This window comes from Apteryx mantelli, chromosome 15 (genome assembly GCF_036417845.1).
Source record: "Apteryx mantelli isolate bAptMan1 chromosome 15, bAptMan1.hap1, whole genome shotgun sequence".
Lineage (NCBI taxonomy): Eukaryota > Metazoa > Chordata > Aves > Apterygiformes > Apterygidae > Apteryx > Apteryx mantelli.
In genome coordinates this window covers 6,190,622-6,207,596 of record NC_089992.1, presented here as the reverse complement: position 1 = coordinate 6,207,596, position 16,975 = coordinate 6,190,622, and the positions used below count along the sequence as shown (strand labels likewise).

The 16,975-nt window shown below is 40.0% G+C and overlaps 1 protein-coding gene across 14 annotated transcripts in view; it reads right to left on the bottom strand.

The window, feature by feature from the left end:
• LOC106485329 (uncharacterized) overlaps nt 1-16,975 on the bottom strand; it is a 41,287-nt gene that overhangs the window by 13,561 nt on the left and 10,751 nt on the right. For 6 of the 14 annotated variants that reach the window (XR_010885763.1, XM_067305873.1, XM_067305880.1 and 3 more), the window contains exons 2-8: nt 8,328-8,415; nt 8,063-8,159; nt 7,832-7,949; nt 7,332-7,681; nt 7,178-7,240; nt 4,098-4,171; nt 3,338-3,496 (exon numbers count right to left, since the gene is read on the bottom strand). Coding sequence is in view for 11 of the 14 variants with exons in the window: in XM_067305873.1 (XP_067161974.1) it covers nt 3,338-3,496; nt 4,098-4,171; nt 7,178-7,240; nt 7,332-7,365 (330 nt within the window). In the remaining 3 variants the exon portion in view is untranslated. Of the gene's footprint in view, nt 1-3,337; nt 3,497-4,097; nt 4,172-5,769; nt 5,982-6,250; nt 6,324-7,177; nt 7,241-7,331; nt 7,682-7,831; nt 7,950-8,062; nt 8,160-8,327; nt 8,416-10,207; nt 10,644-16,975 lie in introns of those variants that run through there. The other 8 variants (XR_010885764.1, XM_067305877.1, XM_067305872.1 and 5 more) reach the window with 8 other exon arrangements.

The following is a 16,975-nucleotide window of genomic DNA, read 5'->3' as shown; positions in this document are numbered from 1 at the left end:
TGAAAGGATTTTCATTGAAATGTAGATTTCTTCTCTTTCAAAAGTACTTTTATTCCCTGGTGTTTCTCTCCCTTTTTTGCTAGTCACTTCCTCTCTAGTTTTAGAGCAACAATGCATAGACTCCAATCTGTGGACACTATGGCATGTGTCATACAGATGTCACTTAAGTGCCATCACCTTTAAGGTAACCTTCCCATGGCCCAGAGAGGTGGCAGTAATCCATAGGTTTTAGACAACATTTCCAGCCCATGAGCCTCATAACTTCTTTGCAGAGGAAACAGGCAATGCTAGCTCTCCTTTGACAGGGAAAGCATAGCGAGGAGACATGAAATGATTTGCCATTCTCTGTCCAATGGCCAGCACTGTCTCCTGCATCATCTGCTCCTGATCTTAACTTCTCATTTTTATGAGACCCTAGTACCAAATAATAAAGACCTGAACCTTGGCTGTTAGAAGTCAGTGAGGCTCTTCTGAGAGTAGCCTTGATAGCCTGAACAGCATCACTGATTGCAGTGATGCCTGAATACCACTGTTAGGACTTTCTGAGTCCCCTGTAAAATTCATAAGCCAAAGTCTTCAAAAACAGTTCCCAATTCTACATTTCCAGGTAGGATTTTCAGAAGCACCGGAATTACATAGATGTATTGGCCTCAATGGGGCTGGTCACAGAGAGTTTATTCAAAAGTGCCCTTAATAGTCACATATGATCAGTGACCTAATCAAGCTCTATGTCTAAAATCTTCCATTTCTGGAGTTTGCACCAATAATTGAACCTATATAGAAACAGAAATAATAAACCAAATGAAGTCCTTCAAATATAAATGAATATGAGCAAAAGAATCCCTAAGCTAGTGCTAGACAAAACTGCACATATTTTGCTGAGGAAGTTTTGCAGTTTCTCAATATTTTCTGTGCATTTTTTCTGTACAGAGAAGCAGTCTTGTCACACTGACACAGAATACATAAAACTCGTTCCCTCCCTCTTCCAGCCATGCAAAACTTGAGTGGTTCAGAATGAACTGCGTACCAAAACTAGATGTCTTTTTAAAGTCTGAATCAACAGAAGCTATGGTGTGCTTTATTAGAAACTACTGGCTTCATTTGTGTCTGTTGAGATACATGAAGTCATGAGCCCTAGCAAATTTTAAATGTGGAATACATTTGGTTTCAGTCAGTGTAGATTTCTCTGTATGTCCCCTGCACTCACATTAGAGAGGTAGTATCGTTAGGTTTCCTCCACAGACAATGAAGAAGAGTCATAGGTTTTATAGGGACTTGGTATATCACTGTCCTACTCATTCTGAAAACTGCTATCTAGTTTTCTAATTAATATCACTGCTAAAATCAGGGGAACCTAGTGGAAAAGTTTTATAAATGTTAGCATGTTACTGAACCTAAGTTTGGGGCTTGTGATGAAGTCTGGAGACAGGTAAGTTTTCTATAGTTTCAGGTTATGTTTCCAGCAGTACAAGCCCTGAATATCCTAATCTGGGAAGGAATTTGCTAACCAAACCCTGTAGTTAGTTCTGCATTGTATTTAAACATCAGTAGCACAAAGCCTCAGGATCATGTTGGTCTCATCAGTAATCCTTGATACCAATACAGCAAGAGTAGCAAAAAGTTCTTTATTTCACCTAGACATTTTCAAGAAACATTATATACTCATAGATTGTGATCTGGTCACAATGATCTATACATTCATTACATCCAAAGTGCTGCTGTATAACTCACAGCATCTAAAAATGAGGCAAAAAGCACATTTGTTTACAGTGCAGCAATTCTTCTGCTCAGCAGAAAAAGGTGCAGAGAAAATACTGTCCTACGTACCCTGTGGTCTACTCTGAGTCCCAGGTGATTTCTCATGCCAGTTCAAAAATGTCTTTAAGAGCCTCAGAAGAGTGGAGGCCTGGCTACCTCAGAGTCCTTAAAACTCAGCTCTCCTCTCAGCAAATAAGTGGCCCAGCCAGCCTAGCAGAGCTATATAGTTAAGGTCATCATATAAGGGGAATCTTCACAGTGGAAAAAAACATTTTGAGAAGAGAAGATTGAAATGAAGCTAAAGCATTCTCAGTATCAGATTTCATGAAAGATGTTTTTCCAGTAACACAAAAGGAAGAATGAGAACAAGAAAATGAGTTAGAGGAAGATGGAGAGGGAGATGCTCTATTAAGCAAAGCTACTTTTTTACTCCTTGAATTTACAATCCTGATAGAAATCTTGGTGTGAAATTACTCATTTTTACATGCAGATGCTACAGTTTTCAATACTAGGTCCTAGATCTATCCAGACAGATTACCCTCTTATCCCCACAATGAAACTTAATTATCCTTTTAGTATCATCAGATTCTTTCAGTCATTTTCGGAACTGTTTCTGGGGACAGAGAGCAGCTGATAGTCAGTCAGTAAAGTTAATACATCCCTTTCAGGCACACTTTTCTGAAGGCAGAAAACCTTCAGAGATGCAAGTCTACTTTTGTTGAGCTTTTTGACTAGCCAGAAACTTGTCATTTTCTCGTCACCTTTCTGAATATTTCTTGGAAGCACCTAATATCTCACCTGGAAAATGTGGAAGGCTATTTGAATGATTGATCTCTGAAATGAGAATAATTCCCTCATGAAATCCAGGATGGAAATGACTGCATGATCTAAAACGTGCCGTCTTGTATCACAGCTGTTGCAGCAGGAGTGAATGCATCTAAGTAGTTACAATCAAAATGACTAAATAAACTGGTTTAAAGCAGCAGTAGTAGCACAGAGGGTCATGCTGCTGGTATTGAGTGGTTTCTAGACTTTTGGACACTTCTCTGATTTCATCTGTAAAAAAAACTATAACAGACATTATCTGTTATCACTACCTTCTGTATTTCAACAGAACTACCGAAGAGTAAAACTCTAGCCAACACGGAAAGGTTGTGTAAGATAACCCAAGACCTACAAGTACCAAAGAGAAAATGGTAATGTGCATCTATTCTGTCTTTGAGAATTATTTTTAGATCTTATTATTTTTATAAAAGCCTCAGTTATTCAAATAAGATAGCAGAGAAATGTTACAGTACACTAAAATATAAATAGTCTATTTTTTAAATCATCCAATTCATCAAGAGTTAGAAAGGTAACACAACTAATGTGTGTTACTGAATCGCTTTTGAGTGAAATGCTAAATCACAAAAGGCTGACCTGGTAAAATAATTTGAAATATAAATGGTATTGCTATTGTATACATGTATGCTTTATTGAATTGAACAAACAGTCCTCAAAGACAGTTTCATGACTAGGCTGGAATTAAAGACAGACTTTTATATTGTATAAAACACAAATTGAACAAAAATCCACTTACACTGGAATAGTATTCATGTTCCATTCGCATCTTTGCATGGAAGTTGCTTCTTCCCAATGCGACTTCTAATTGCAGCCTGAAAGCAGAGTAGAACAGGACGGCGCAGTAGTCCCAGAGCCTGCATAGTCTGCCATACCGCAAGCAGAGGTTAAGATTGCACTGCAGAATAAAACACAAGGTTCTCAGTCCCACCCAACCTGCAGTTTTTCTTGATGAGTGTATCATTCTTAATATTTCCACCAGACTGAGAGAATAGATAATCTGTTCTCTATAAATATAATAAATAGTGCTCAAAAGGGCATGACATTTATTCAATTAGTCATTTCAGTCATTCAGAATAAACATAAAAAGAAAAGATGTCTAAATCAACAAGCCACACATCCCAGAATAGAGAGTCCTAGGTTGGGTTCGCAGCTTTGCTCCTGAGGACCGGTTATTTTAAGTCTCAGCCTGGATCCATCCATTTGCCTCTGTAAAGCAGATAACTCCTTTTGTAGGGCTCTTACTTGGAGATTGTACAATAGTTAGCAATAAACTAGGCCCTGATCTCATCTGTGCCCTCGCTCTGTGTGACTGGTAAACTAGTGATAAAAAATAATAATAAACTCTGAATAAATTATGTATTGTCTTTATAGTGAACCAAGCCTTGAGCATTGTGATCTCTCCACTGGGAGAAGTCCCACTTAAAAATCTCCCTGACATAAAAATGAATTGGATCTTGTCACACGAATAGCCTGCATTTACTGTTCTTTTCACTTACCTTCTTGTTGTTCATTTTCTCCGTTGACTTACAGCTGTTCCCTGGCTGTGAGCAGGAACTGGGCAACAAACTTGCTGGAAATGGGGTATTTAAAAAAAAAAAAAGAAAGAAAGAGTTGCTGACTCATCAGATGCACTATTATCACAACAGTATGAAAGGATCATGCAAACAGCAAATGCAAACTTCCCAGTGTCTCATGATTCACATTACAAACAAGGTAGAAAAGGGAAAGAGGATTTTTGACCAGTGGCAATGAGTTTGGAACAACACTGGATTTTGAGATCAGAAGAAAGCTGGGATGGGTTTGGGTTAAATTTTTGGTTTGTCTGAGCAACAGATGTTCTCCTTCCTGTAACTGTTACAACATTAAGCGTTGCATCTATCATCTGTAAAAAGGCAGCACTTTGACTATTTTTTACCAAAGACCGCTCCTTCAGAGCCAAGAAAATGAGCTTAGCATCTCTGCTCTGGGATATTGAAAATGTTTGGATAGTTCAGCTCAGGAGAACATCTCCCTCCTCCTGAGCTCCAAACAACTCTAGGTGTTATATCAGTAGGAAAAATGGGGACAAGCTTTCAGAATACTTGCTCCTCTTTCCTCACAAACAGGGGGGCTTCAGAAGTTGCATGAAATATCCCCTTGGCTACCCTGTTCTTTCAGATGTGAAAAACAGTGTATCCATCAAACCAGAGCACTTGCTGCCTGTTTCATCCAGGAAATGGGGAAGACACATGGTTCCTAGACTTTTAGGCTATTAGAAAATACAGCAGTTCACACAGTAGCTGCTACGTTGAGCTTGCCCCCAGGTGCGGATCACCTTCCCAGGGAGATGGAGCAGAACAGAATAGGGCAGAGACAGAAACATCATAAGTAACCTAATGGATGTTCTGGTGGGAGAAAGGAGAGGTTAGTTATTGGAAAAATATGCCCACCATTAAGTGTCCTGGAGCAGCTATTGCAGCACTGTAGCAGTGAGTTTCAGTGTGTCTGACATCTGTCCTAAGGAAGCATTAGCAATTCTTACTGGGTCCTCTTTTTCTTAAACCTTTGATTCCCATAGGCTAGCAGTTGCCTTGCTAAATGAAAGCTTCTTTAGGGAGACTGGCTAGCCCCAGGGATTGGTAATGCAATATCATGCCTTTCCTCACCCATAAACCCATGTCAAACAGAGTTTGGTAAATGACCAATAACCCTTACCATCCCAGGGGCTGTTTGGTGACCTGTGTGAAATGAGGATGGTCATCTCTGTGTCTGTTTACTGGAAGGCAAGTGTCAACCTCACTATAAAAAGGGACATAGTTACTACTCGTTATCACCCAATTTAACATTCTTAAGCTAAGGGCAGAGAATGAGCCCAGGAAACTCAGCCATCTTCTCACCCGCAGATGGTGGTCCCAGTACGTCAGAGCTTGAAGTACATCAGTGGGGACAATTGCATTGTAGCAAACCAGTCTGTGCCTCTCCTATAGGCAAGAAATCTGAAGTCTGAACTATTCCAGCTGGTATGAGTGGTCACAGTTCTCCCCAGATCTCTGTGTAAATACCCAAGAAGAACAGCTGGGTTTTCAGATGAAATAGGCACTAAAATATGGTTGCGAAGTTACAGGAACTGCAGATAACCAGCTTCTGCAAATTTGTACTCAGGTTATTAAATAGACACAGGCAACCTACATAGTGATACAGCATCCAGCACTGACAGAGTTAGTGTGTTGAAAAGTCCTTAGCTGGAAGGCTCTGTTCTCTCGCCATCATGGATATACTGCACTGGCTACTCAAATAGCGGTAATTGGAAGGGTTGAAGGCCAGGAGCTCACTCCAGTAACCATTCTTGCTGTCTTCCCCATGCACTGCCCTTTTTAAGGTCAGACCTTTAGCATCAAGGCCTGTTAGAAGAAACAAGAATTGCTTTAAAGGTTGTTGCCGTTCTGGTGGTTACTGTGGAGGGTCTGGGAAGAGAAAGCAAAGGGCAGGGGCAGGTAAACACTTGGCCAAATGAAAAATCGGTTAACCCAAAATTTTGCCAACAGTGTTTCTAGTCACCACAATCATTTTCTAGCCTTCTTGTGCCATAGTAATGATAATATTGTCGTTGTCAGCTACGAGTCACTGTTTAATCCATAGTATCTTGATTAATTGCATCAAATTGGTATACCTGTGTTAATTAAACAGAAGATGGCAGAGGCAGCTTTCATTTCTTATTCTTTTGTGTAGATCATTTCCCAGGGCTTCAGAGGTTGTGGAAAAATAATAATACAGACACATCACACACAATATTTCAGCTCAGCTGATAAAGCTATTTTACTCATACAGTGATCCACAACTTTTTTTGCACATCACAGTATAGGCTTAATTACCATGCTGCTGCTGCATGGCAGCTCCCCTCACTTTTTTTTTTATTTGTATTATTTGCAAGTTGTAATCATGTTTTCCTGTCATCCCCAAGCAATGTGCGTGCGTGCGTACAGGCAAATGTCAAGCCTGGAAAGGAAATTTGATGCGTGTCCATGAATTGGAGTTTTCAAACTTTGGCTGAAGTTTAGTACGTGTAAACATAGCTCTGCCCCCTTCATCTTGGATAATTGGTCACAAATGCTACTTGACACTTCTCAAATCAGACACTTTACATACTTCTAAGCATAGCTGAACTTTTTTGGCAGGAATTAATTTGCTTTGCAACTCAGCCACTCATTCCTGGCCTGATCCCTACTCCAGTGTTTTCAGTACAATGTTCTGCCAGAGTGAGAGAAGCAAAGAGGCAGGACCAGCTCTTTTTACTAGCGTCAACTAGCCTAGCTTTGTTGACTCCATCAGAAATACAATTACCCCAGCTAATGTTCTGCCCTTTGCCAGCCTTGATTAACAGTGGGGTTTTTATTTTCAGGGCACTCTCTCTATTCCAGTTACTGTTTAGGTTGCATTGCACCAGGGGACATGTAGAGTATTGAAGAAGGCAATATAGTGTCATCAGGAAATGCAATTTCTATATACCAGGACCCTTCCATGGCAGCATCAGCTTCTGTGGGAGATAGCTACAAATGCCCTTCACCCTGCAAAGAAAATTGTCTCAATGTTCTCCTACCTCTCCTGCAAGCTGTGCTTGCTCCAACAGCCCAGCTTGTAAGCAGAGAAGGGGAATCCATTTCTGAAGTATAGATAAAGTTTGAAGTAGCCACAGAATTTCATGCTATTAAACAGCCTACTGTTTGCTCTGACATTGCTGTGTGTTTACTTACCATGCACCGGTACTAGAAGAGCTAGGCAGACCATATGCTCACTTACAAGGGTTGACAGGCCTCAGGGAGCATTACTGCATGTAATTCCAGTAGTGTTTTGGGACAGGAACACATTCCGTAAAGATTTTCGCAAGGAAAATTGTGTTTTATCTGGTGATTTATTTCTGTCCAGTCTCTGGACTCAATGGCAGTTTATCATCATATCCATGTGCGTCCATGAATAACCAATGGAAAGTATCACCATGTATTCGCTGGGATGTTGATAAGCTGCAGCTTATTAAAAACGTTTGTCAGTTTGTTCTTTTCAGCTATCAAATGGGATGTGTCCAAGTATGCTCCCCTCGTGCTGGCTTATTCATTCAGAAAATAGAGAGAAAATGATGAAACCGTGTCAGTTCTAGCAGAGGATGAGGGTCTGCATGGGTTGCGTACATTATTGTCTTGCTCATCACTAACACTAAATCTGTGAGCTAGATTGAGCCTACACAATATGCTCCTACCTGCAGAAACGAAGGATGAAACTTCACACTTCAGGTATATTCCATGGGAGCACCAAATGCATGCTTGGTCATGCATTCACGTTGGCTTGTTTCTTAGTGCTTCATACAGCGCGAATCACTGAAGAGAGTGAGACAAGACAGGAACAAGACAGGAACAGTTTAACCTGTGCTTCTCCAGCCTCTGGTATTCTGAGATGTGACTGATAGCTTGACTGATAGCTGAACCATCACCTGGCAGCAGTTAGAGCCCCAACTGGATCAACCATTTGTGTGTGTGCTTGGTCCCCATGCTGTTCTGCCTTTGTCACAGTCTTGTGATGGTTCATCCCTAGAAAAGAAGGGTGTCGGTGTGTTACAAAAGATATGCCAGCTTCATGGTAGAGAGAGAGTGCCCTTATTTGCCCAAAATGGCTGCTTGCCCTTGAATTTGCCATGGAATAATGGAAAAGCAAACTTATTCCAGGCCAATAAGCCTTAGTTTTCCATAGAATCTTACCTTAAGTTAAACAGATGGGGACGTGTCTTGCTTCCTCCCGTTTGATTCTGACATTGGAACCATCTTGAGAGTGGTGGGTGTGATATTTCTAGGTGAACAAGGCACCAAACAATGCAAAGAGACGTAATGCAGCTCTAAAACCTGAGCTAAGGGGGAGGCTTAGTTTCCACTGCTATTATACGTCACTATATAAATTTAGCTTTCAGGTCCTAGGCATTTTAAAATAACATGTCTAGTGAAAGAATAGAAGAGTATCAGAAAAAGTGAATTACAGGTTATGGACTTCCAGTATTCGCAGTAAAAGAAGTAGTATTGTAATTACACCGACAGAGTACTCATTTACGTTGTTATTAAGAGAAAATGAAGGTGGCGCTAGTATGTATGGAAAGAAAGTCTTGCAGAGGAGGAGCCAAATAATTTAGCTGGGAAAAAGAACTACTTCCTGCAATGGCTAGCAACACACATCCATTTTCCGCACGTGTACTCACCAGATATGCGCGGATCTGCAATGTCCAGTGATTTAGGAGAAACCACTATAGGTCACTGATGTCAGGTACAAATGGGAGCGAAATAAAACTCAGAGGAGGATAAGACCTCACACACATGAGTTTGTGAAGCCTCAGCCCTCAACTGAAGCCCCCCCCGATACTGGGAACTGGATGCTGCCTTTGTACCTTTGAACCTCTCCGCAGTCTTCATTAGATGAGAGCAGAAATTATCCAAAATGACTCTGTGAGCTTGATACTTCACAGAAAATAATCCTTCCCCACCCCCAGAAAGAACAAACCCAAACTGTTGCCTTGTCTAAAGTGAGACTAAAATAGAAGAAGATGAAATTTTTCAATGAAAAGGTGAGCCTCCATTTTGAATCACTGTATTTCGCTTAGGCTTTTCCAGCCACTATTAGTACAGAGGTACCTCCTGTTGTAAATCTGCTGCTGTATTGCCTCCTGGAACTCTTTACTGAAAGTAAGTGAACTGTTGCTTGAGTGGGTAAAGATTTACTTGCTTAATGCCTGGTGTCATCAACAAATTCATGCTGGCAATGACATCCTACTTGTCTGAGCTAATATATAGCTTTGCACTCCCCTTGTTTTTCTTCCCATTCAAACTTATGGCTTAGTGTCAGTATCTACCACTAGCCAACATTACAGCTGAGTGGATGAAGTGATGAATGAACATACAGTTTGTATGTAGATAATTGGAAGTCCGACTCAATATATCACATTATTTAATGTATCATCATTATGTTTGTATTTAAAAGGTAAGTAAATAATATTGTTTCTTCTATAGCTCATCTATTCAGTGCTCTGACACCAGGAATGAACTGTGCTAGGTATTTTGGTAATGATATTTTTTCTAAAAAAATTATGGAACTACTTGGAGCTTAAATCATTGCTGTAGTAAGTTGTCCCTACTTGAGAAAAGTCTTGTGTCAGGAGTAAAACTCCGTGTTTGACTGTGCTGCAAGAAATAAGATGATATTTAATTATGACAATTCAAACTCATCTAGGTTCCTCCAAGTGCAGAGTGTATTGATTTATAGTGCTAATACAGAAAAGGTGGAATTAAAAAGCTGGTTTATTTAGAAACTTACTTATTCCTAAAAATGTCTGTTCAGCTCATTTTTAAATATGATTTCTTATCCCAGGTGAATTACATGGCATTTCTGAATCTCAAGAACTGTTGGTGCATGATAACAACTACTAAGTACTAGAACAAACAAAGTACTCGAATTTTTTGGTTGTTTTGACTGTAGGGTTTGGGGTTTGGGTTTTTCAGTGGAGTTTTTTTCTTTCTTGGTTTATTGGACAGTGATATTTGGAAAAGCAGGATTAAGAGCACCAGAGCCTGAATTCATGACCAAATCTGGTCAGTACCTGAAACTCCATATAAGTATAGGACCACAGTCTGTAAGATTTGTGACAACTCAAACCAGCTTTCTGGCAGAATCAAAGTCTTGTTCTGAAAAACCAGTAAGAGAAATCCATGTCAGTGTTTCAGCCTGACGAATGAACTTAGGCAAGTTGAAAATAATTGTGATTATTTAATATTCCACAGTTTCATAATTCAATACTCTGTGAACAAAAGATCAGAAGGCTGCTGAGTCCAAACTTTTGAATCTTTGGGTCAATATGCTTTTCATGTCTTCAACATTTAGTTTAATTTAGGAGGAAACAGTTCTGAGCTAAGATAAGATCTCAGACAAAATTGACATGGACTCACAACATGGCCTAACATAACAATTTAATCTGTCCTGTGCTTCCCCTGAAAGAAGGCTTAATAACTATGGTATGAGTTCACCTGCTGCTTCTAACATTTGCTCATTCTTTTTTCCTGAGCAAATTTGGATTATCAGATGGTGAGCAGCTTTACTCATGGTAGACAAATGTAAATTCATTTAGTAATAATAGGGCGTTCAGTCCGGGTTCAATGGCAGTCTTAATGAATGGAGTCTTTGGAGGACAAACATTTGTTTGGGTTGAAGAGAAATAATTAAATTTCAATTTTCCAGGATGTCGGGTGATTATAGCAGATATCACAAAATATTTTCCCTGCATATCCACGCTTGGGCATAAAAACTACAGAAATATTCTCCGACCCCTAGAGTAACAGATATAGGGCATCTTAACCTTGTCATTTCAAATTCCAAAGATTCACAATGAATTATTTGGTGTGAGGAAAAGCATGTCTCTTGTTCCAAATATTATCTCAGACTTTCTTGGTCGTCTAATGCCGAGGAGTAAGGAGAGAGAAATGTCCATGTCGTTACTATCCATCAGCAGTCATAGTTTGAGACTGAAATACTCAAACGGAGGAATCCAGGATGGATCTGGATTTTGGCCCAGTCCTCACCATTGTCTTAGACATAGTTATCTTCCAAATTCCTACAGGAAATCCTACGTTCTTTATTACTCTCCCGATCCCTAGGGAAACAACCAGAGCACATGCCACCGCCGTTCCCAGCCACGAAAGAGCTGGCTGACCTGGCAGATTGGGCTGCAGTACACCCCTCAAAGTTAAGGAGCTAAGTGCCCACAGACATCGGTAAAAATTAGCAGACTTCAGTGAAATTACCCTGCAGACAGTTTTACCCTGGAAAAATATCAGCTGTGTTGCTAGGGTTTGGGACACCAGCTTAGACCTTTTCATACACAGTGGAAGCTTTTTTTTCTTTCTTTCTCTTTTCCCCCAGTAATGTCCAGTTGCTTAATTCCGTTTGAAATCAACCAGGGTAGGCACCTAAATACCTTTAACAATCTTGTCCTTCATGCCTGTCAACATCTTGAGGCACCTAACCACCTTTAGAGGTCTGGTGTGAAAGCTTGTGAACGATGCAATCGAGAAGGGAAACAAAAGAGAAGTATCCCTATTTGCTGCCCAAGAATCCACAAAGAATGCTGCTTCAGCTCTGCCCTGATTTCTAATTAGATTATGAGTGATGTAGGACTCTAAAGCCAAGCTGGAGTTTGTGCTAGCACTTTGCATGTATGAATGACAAAAGGACACCACTTTCATATTGATTTAAGTGAGCGAGTGGAAGAATGTTTAAACATCAAGTGCCTTGATGCCCCAGTATGCCAGAGCACCTGGAAATATCAAATTAATTCCAGGTGTTCTGCCATTAAGACAGACTCGCTGCTTTTACAGCCACACGCACAAAATGTGGCTCCCAGTTCCACAAATAAAAACTGAAAGGTTTCTGCCCCTAATGCCTTGATAACTCTGACATATTGCAAGTTCTGGAAAGAATTTTAATCTACATAGTTTTTAAATGGGGAGGGAAGTGTGTGTGGGGGGATTTTAAATATGCTGCATACAATTTGTGATGGTCATCTCTAAAATGCAGCTCCATTATCCTTTTCCATTTGGAATGAATGAGACTAATTAATTTCAGGCCATACTTGATGAGGTCAGCACCATACGAAGGGTGCGTGCTAGACATTGCTAATCTCTTTCAGCTGAGAGTGATGAATTAAAGATGAAGCATTCCTTTGCAGGCCTAATTTAGAATGTATATCAAAAACCTACAGCAAATAATACTATACCCTACAACAAAGGAAAACTTGTTCTCTCAGGCTCCCATGTAGGGTTGATTTTAAAGGCATTTTCATTTCACTTTGGAATTCCAGCTGTGGATGGGTGAAACAGTTCAGAAAATTCAAGCTTTCTCTCTTTCTATTGCTTTTATGGACAAAAGTAGCAAGGCGGGGGGAGAGCACTAAGGGGAGAGAGAAACCAGTCAGTGTTTGATCCTGTATATATTGTGATTGTGACTGTATGTTCGACATTTAGGAAAGCTGACAGGGTCTCGCATTCCCCAAGTACCTGTGACGTGACCCCCCCCAGCGCACACAGAAATTTTACCAGCAGATTTGCTAAGTCTGAGGCGAAAGCAGTCAGGTGTCCCATTTTGTTAAGATTCATCACTGAGGATGTTTTATTGGACGTTGCAGGTTTTTCCCTACGAAGTAGGTAGCGGCCAGCAGTTCCGCTGGGTCATCCAACAACAATACCAGAGCTTCCAAGCCAACACAGGGCTGCGTTTCTCTATACGTCTTTGCACTGAAAAACACCATCCTGAGCAAAAAGTCTCATCACATCCATGAGCACAGGTAGTGAAATCTAGCAGAGAAAGGCACCGTGAAAGCAACCGCACCAGGTCCCGAGGCAGTGCAAATTGCTACAGATCTCTTGAATTTTACTGTAGTTATGGCTCAGCCAAGTTTTGCCACCCACCCTTTAGGCAAAGCCCCCACTGAATCCAGTAGGAGTTTTGCCTGAGCGAGGAACTGCAGAATTCAGCCCTGTGTGCGGCAAGAAATTAGCCATAATTGTCATTTCGGTAAGACAGGGACGATGAAATACAAACCCGTCCTCTGAAGGAGGAGGCTGAAAACAAAAGACCGCCAGCTTCCCCACCACTTTGTTGCTTAATACCTAGCAGTTCCTTGAAATTCTTGACAGGTTACTGCAATGAATTGAAGTTCCCAACTGGTGGCCATAAGCGGCTGCTGTCTTTGTATCCCAGTAGTCCTCATTAGAACAAAGCTGCTTCGAATTAAATCCAATCTACATGTCGAATCAATCTTTCAACCCTTTGATTGCTTCTGAAAATATTTATATTTCTTAATAATGCACATTTTGTCCCACAGCCTGTGATTAAACCCAGACAAGGTCCGGAGAAGCCTGAAGTATATGTGGAAGGGGTTATTTTGGACAGGAAAAGAAAGATAAAGAACACAGGTTTTTCTTATTGTGAAACCATTAGCGTGTATAAATCTAGCAATTTCAGTTGTATAAGCATCAGAGTGGGGCTGTAATAAATACAGATTGGAGTATTATAGTAACCAAATAGAGTTCATGGATTATGTTCACTAGTTCATATTTCTCAGCTACTACAATCTAAAAAGCATTTTGCTGCACCCGACTCCATTAATATTCTATATTAATATTCTCTTTACATGTTTGCGGGAAAAAAGTTAAGAATCCACTGCTGCTCTCTGTAAAACAAACATGTTTAAAGAATCATGCCCTCCAAAGAAAAAAATAAACAAGGGGATGCTGTAAAGGAACTGTGTTAGAAGGGCACGGACCGTGGCTGCCTGAAATCGGCTCAGTTCTACTTAAAGTTAATAACTTCCATCTGATGGAGAAGCTGGCCCAAATAGAGGACATTTTCTGTGTGAAAATTAGGATGTGAAAACGAAGGCAATAACTGCTACTATCCCTTACTGGCTAATTTTTTGGGTGGTAAATAATAAGCTTTGGCTGGAGATGAGAAACACAGACAGGCTTTGAAGCTGCGCCCTGCGGTAAATAGCGTATTATTCCTTTCTCCAAAAGTAGCATGCATCACAGGTAAGATATGTGGAGGTGAAGGGAAGGATGTATCCCTTGGCTGAGAAGTAGCCCAGATGGGGCCTGATCCTGGACAACAGGAATTTGCCGTTGATTAAGAACGTGGATGTGGTTGAGGATACAGATCAGATAAAGGCACTGTACCTGTCTCCCTCCCTAAACATAAATGACTGCACTTGTCTATAACAAAAGGGAAAAATTGACTTCCAGAAACATGCTACAGTAAATCTCCTTGGATGAAGTAGGTGCCTGGGTGAGAGGGAGAGAAATCTTAGAAACTAAAAATACATAATGCTTATTTAATATTAAATCATTGTCATCTGCACATTGTAAATACAGCTAATATACTTTTTCACTGGGCTGGTAGATGCTTGTGATGGTTTTGCAAGCTCTTTTATAAAGGAGGGAAGGAAATATTCTTACCTAAAATACTATTCATAGATTCTTTCATCACATATTTCATTATATTAAGCTGTCATTTCCTAAATATGTTTGGGGGAGTATTATTATTATATGTATACCCTCAGTCTTGACAACTGTGTTGCATTAATATAGGATTCGGATGCTCAGTCTTTATGGTAGGGAGAAGTTTATTATCATCCCCCCCAAAAAAGGGAGAGAGTGATGACAATAAACCGCTCACAAAAAGGGCCTGATCCAAAGTCTAATGAAATGAATGAAAACAGGTTTTGGATCAGGCCCGCAGCAGAAGGTTATATTGTACAACCTGTATTTTCTGAATAACTTCTATTGTTTGACAAGCCCGATTTCACACACAACTTGGAGCTTCTTACTGAAAAAAAGCTTTTTGTGTAGAAACGATAAAATGTATCCTTTAGTGAACACACACATACCACAGAGGATATTGTCTTATTAAAGAGTTTAAGCCTAAAGGTGTATGCCTATTTTTAAAAGAAATTTTCTGATTGTAGATAACTGCTCAATTTGATTTAGTATCCAATGATAGTGATGGGGTTGATAACTGAGCATTCATCGGTAATTCATCTTGTGCTAGTAGAAATTTACAGCAAAGCAGTGCTTTCCCAACACTGACAAGTCCTATTAATCTTCTTCAGACACATTTCAATAGGTGTCTCCATCTGTGCCCAACATCTAAACACTCTGGCATCACTAGGGACTCGGAGACACCTTCATTTCAGGTTACACTAGTGAAAATGTGATACTAGATTGTACTCTATTTTTAACCTAATTCTCTCTTTTCATTCAATTAGCCTTTCTTGCCTGCATTTTTCTACTCATGTGTAACATCCTTTTCCCAGGAAGAGCTTAAAAATAAGATTTAGTTACTTCAAGAGACATAATCTGCCAGGGTAAGAGCAACCAAGAGCTCAATACATAAAAACAGCATAGTAAAGCTCACACATACAGTGTGGAGACTGAACTGCCAGCCACAAAACACGTCCTGCGCAGCATGCCCCCAATATACCTGTCCTGAGGCAGCTCTTGCAGGCACTGTTAGGTTAGGTTAGGTTAGGACAGGTCTGAAACTAAGTGCCCCATCTCCAGCTTTCCAAATCTTAAAAGAATTGCAGAGTATTTTTGGTTTTGTATATACTGAAACATCCCTGTTTGTTCAGGCTGTACACAGATCACCGCCACACATCCCCACTCTTTACGTATACAGCTAATGCATGAACAAACATAGCACAATCAAATTACAGTAATAACATTCATGGGTGGATTATGTTCCAACTTCCTTGCTTATTATTAAATGTAAGTAAATTGCAAAGCACGTGGAAGAGGTATGGTGCAAAAGCAAGTGAATTTCCACTCAGAACCAAATGTTGTTTTTTCACTTTCAAAGCTGTGATGAGTTTGCCAGCAGAAGCGGCACAACTTTAAAGGTTATTCATTTTAAAATGTTTGGTTTGGTCCTTTTCTTCCTCTTCTGTTTTGCTTTAAAGGAAGAGCCAACGTACACCATTCTGGTTAGGGTGGCTCCTACTGCTCCGAACTTTCTTCTGGAAAGAGGCAAACAACGAGCTGTGTACGTGCACGGGCAGCCGCGCTCTAGAACGCAGTTTCAAACTTTGTTTCTCGCTTTATGAAGTTCTCCTGTGAGTCATATTATAGATCTAAATGACCTTATTGTAGGTGGCAAGTTTAAATGTGCCATATTAATAACTTGTTATCCAAGACAAATTAAGTCCTTATGTGTCAAAAGCACTCTGCTCTGGATTACCTACAAGACAAGTATTTATTGAATAAACGTTGGATCCAATTTCATTTTAATGTGACTGACTGTATGCTTCAGCCCCTTAGAATAAGATAAAAACACTCAGACCTGTAACTGCGTTGCAACATTACACCTAACCTGTCTATTTCTATTATTGTCTTTTTAACATGGGATATCAAAAGCATTGGGGGGTTTTAAGGAATTATTATTATTGTTGTTGTTATTATTATTATTATTATTATGAGCAAGGAGAGAGATAGAAAAAAAGACTGGCATTCAGCCTAAAGAGAAATCATTGAAACAAATTAATCCTATGCCGTTTAAATTGACATGGTAATCCATCATCAGCAAAGGGAAACTCTGAAAGCAATCTAGAATCTGCAGTGTTCTTTCACCGGCCCTCAGGCACAAAGACAGATAGTAAAAGAGGAAGAGAAAAAAAAATCATAAAAGTTAGCAGTGCCTTAGAAAAGGGAAGGGATAGAGGGAGCAGCTTTCACTTTTTCCTGCTTTCAAATGTCTAGTTCAGAAAGCAACGCTGATTAACCTTCAGCCGTTGCCTACTAGCATTTACTTCTGTATGTCAAAT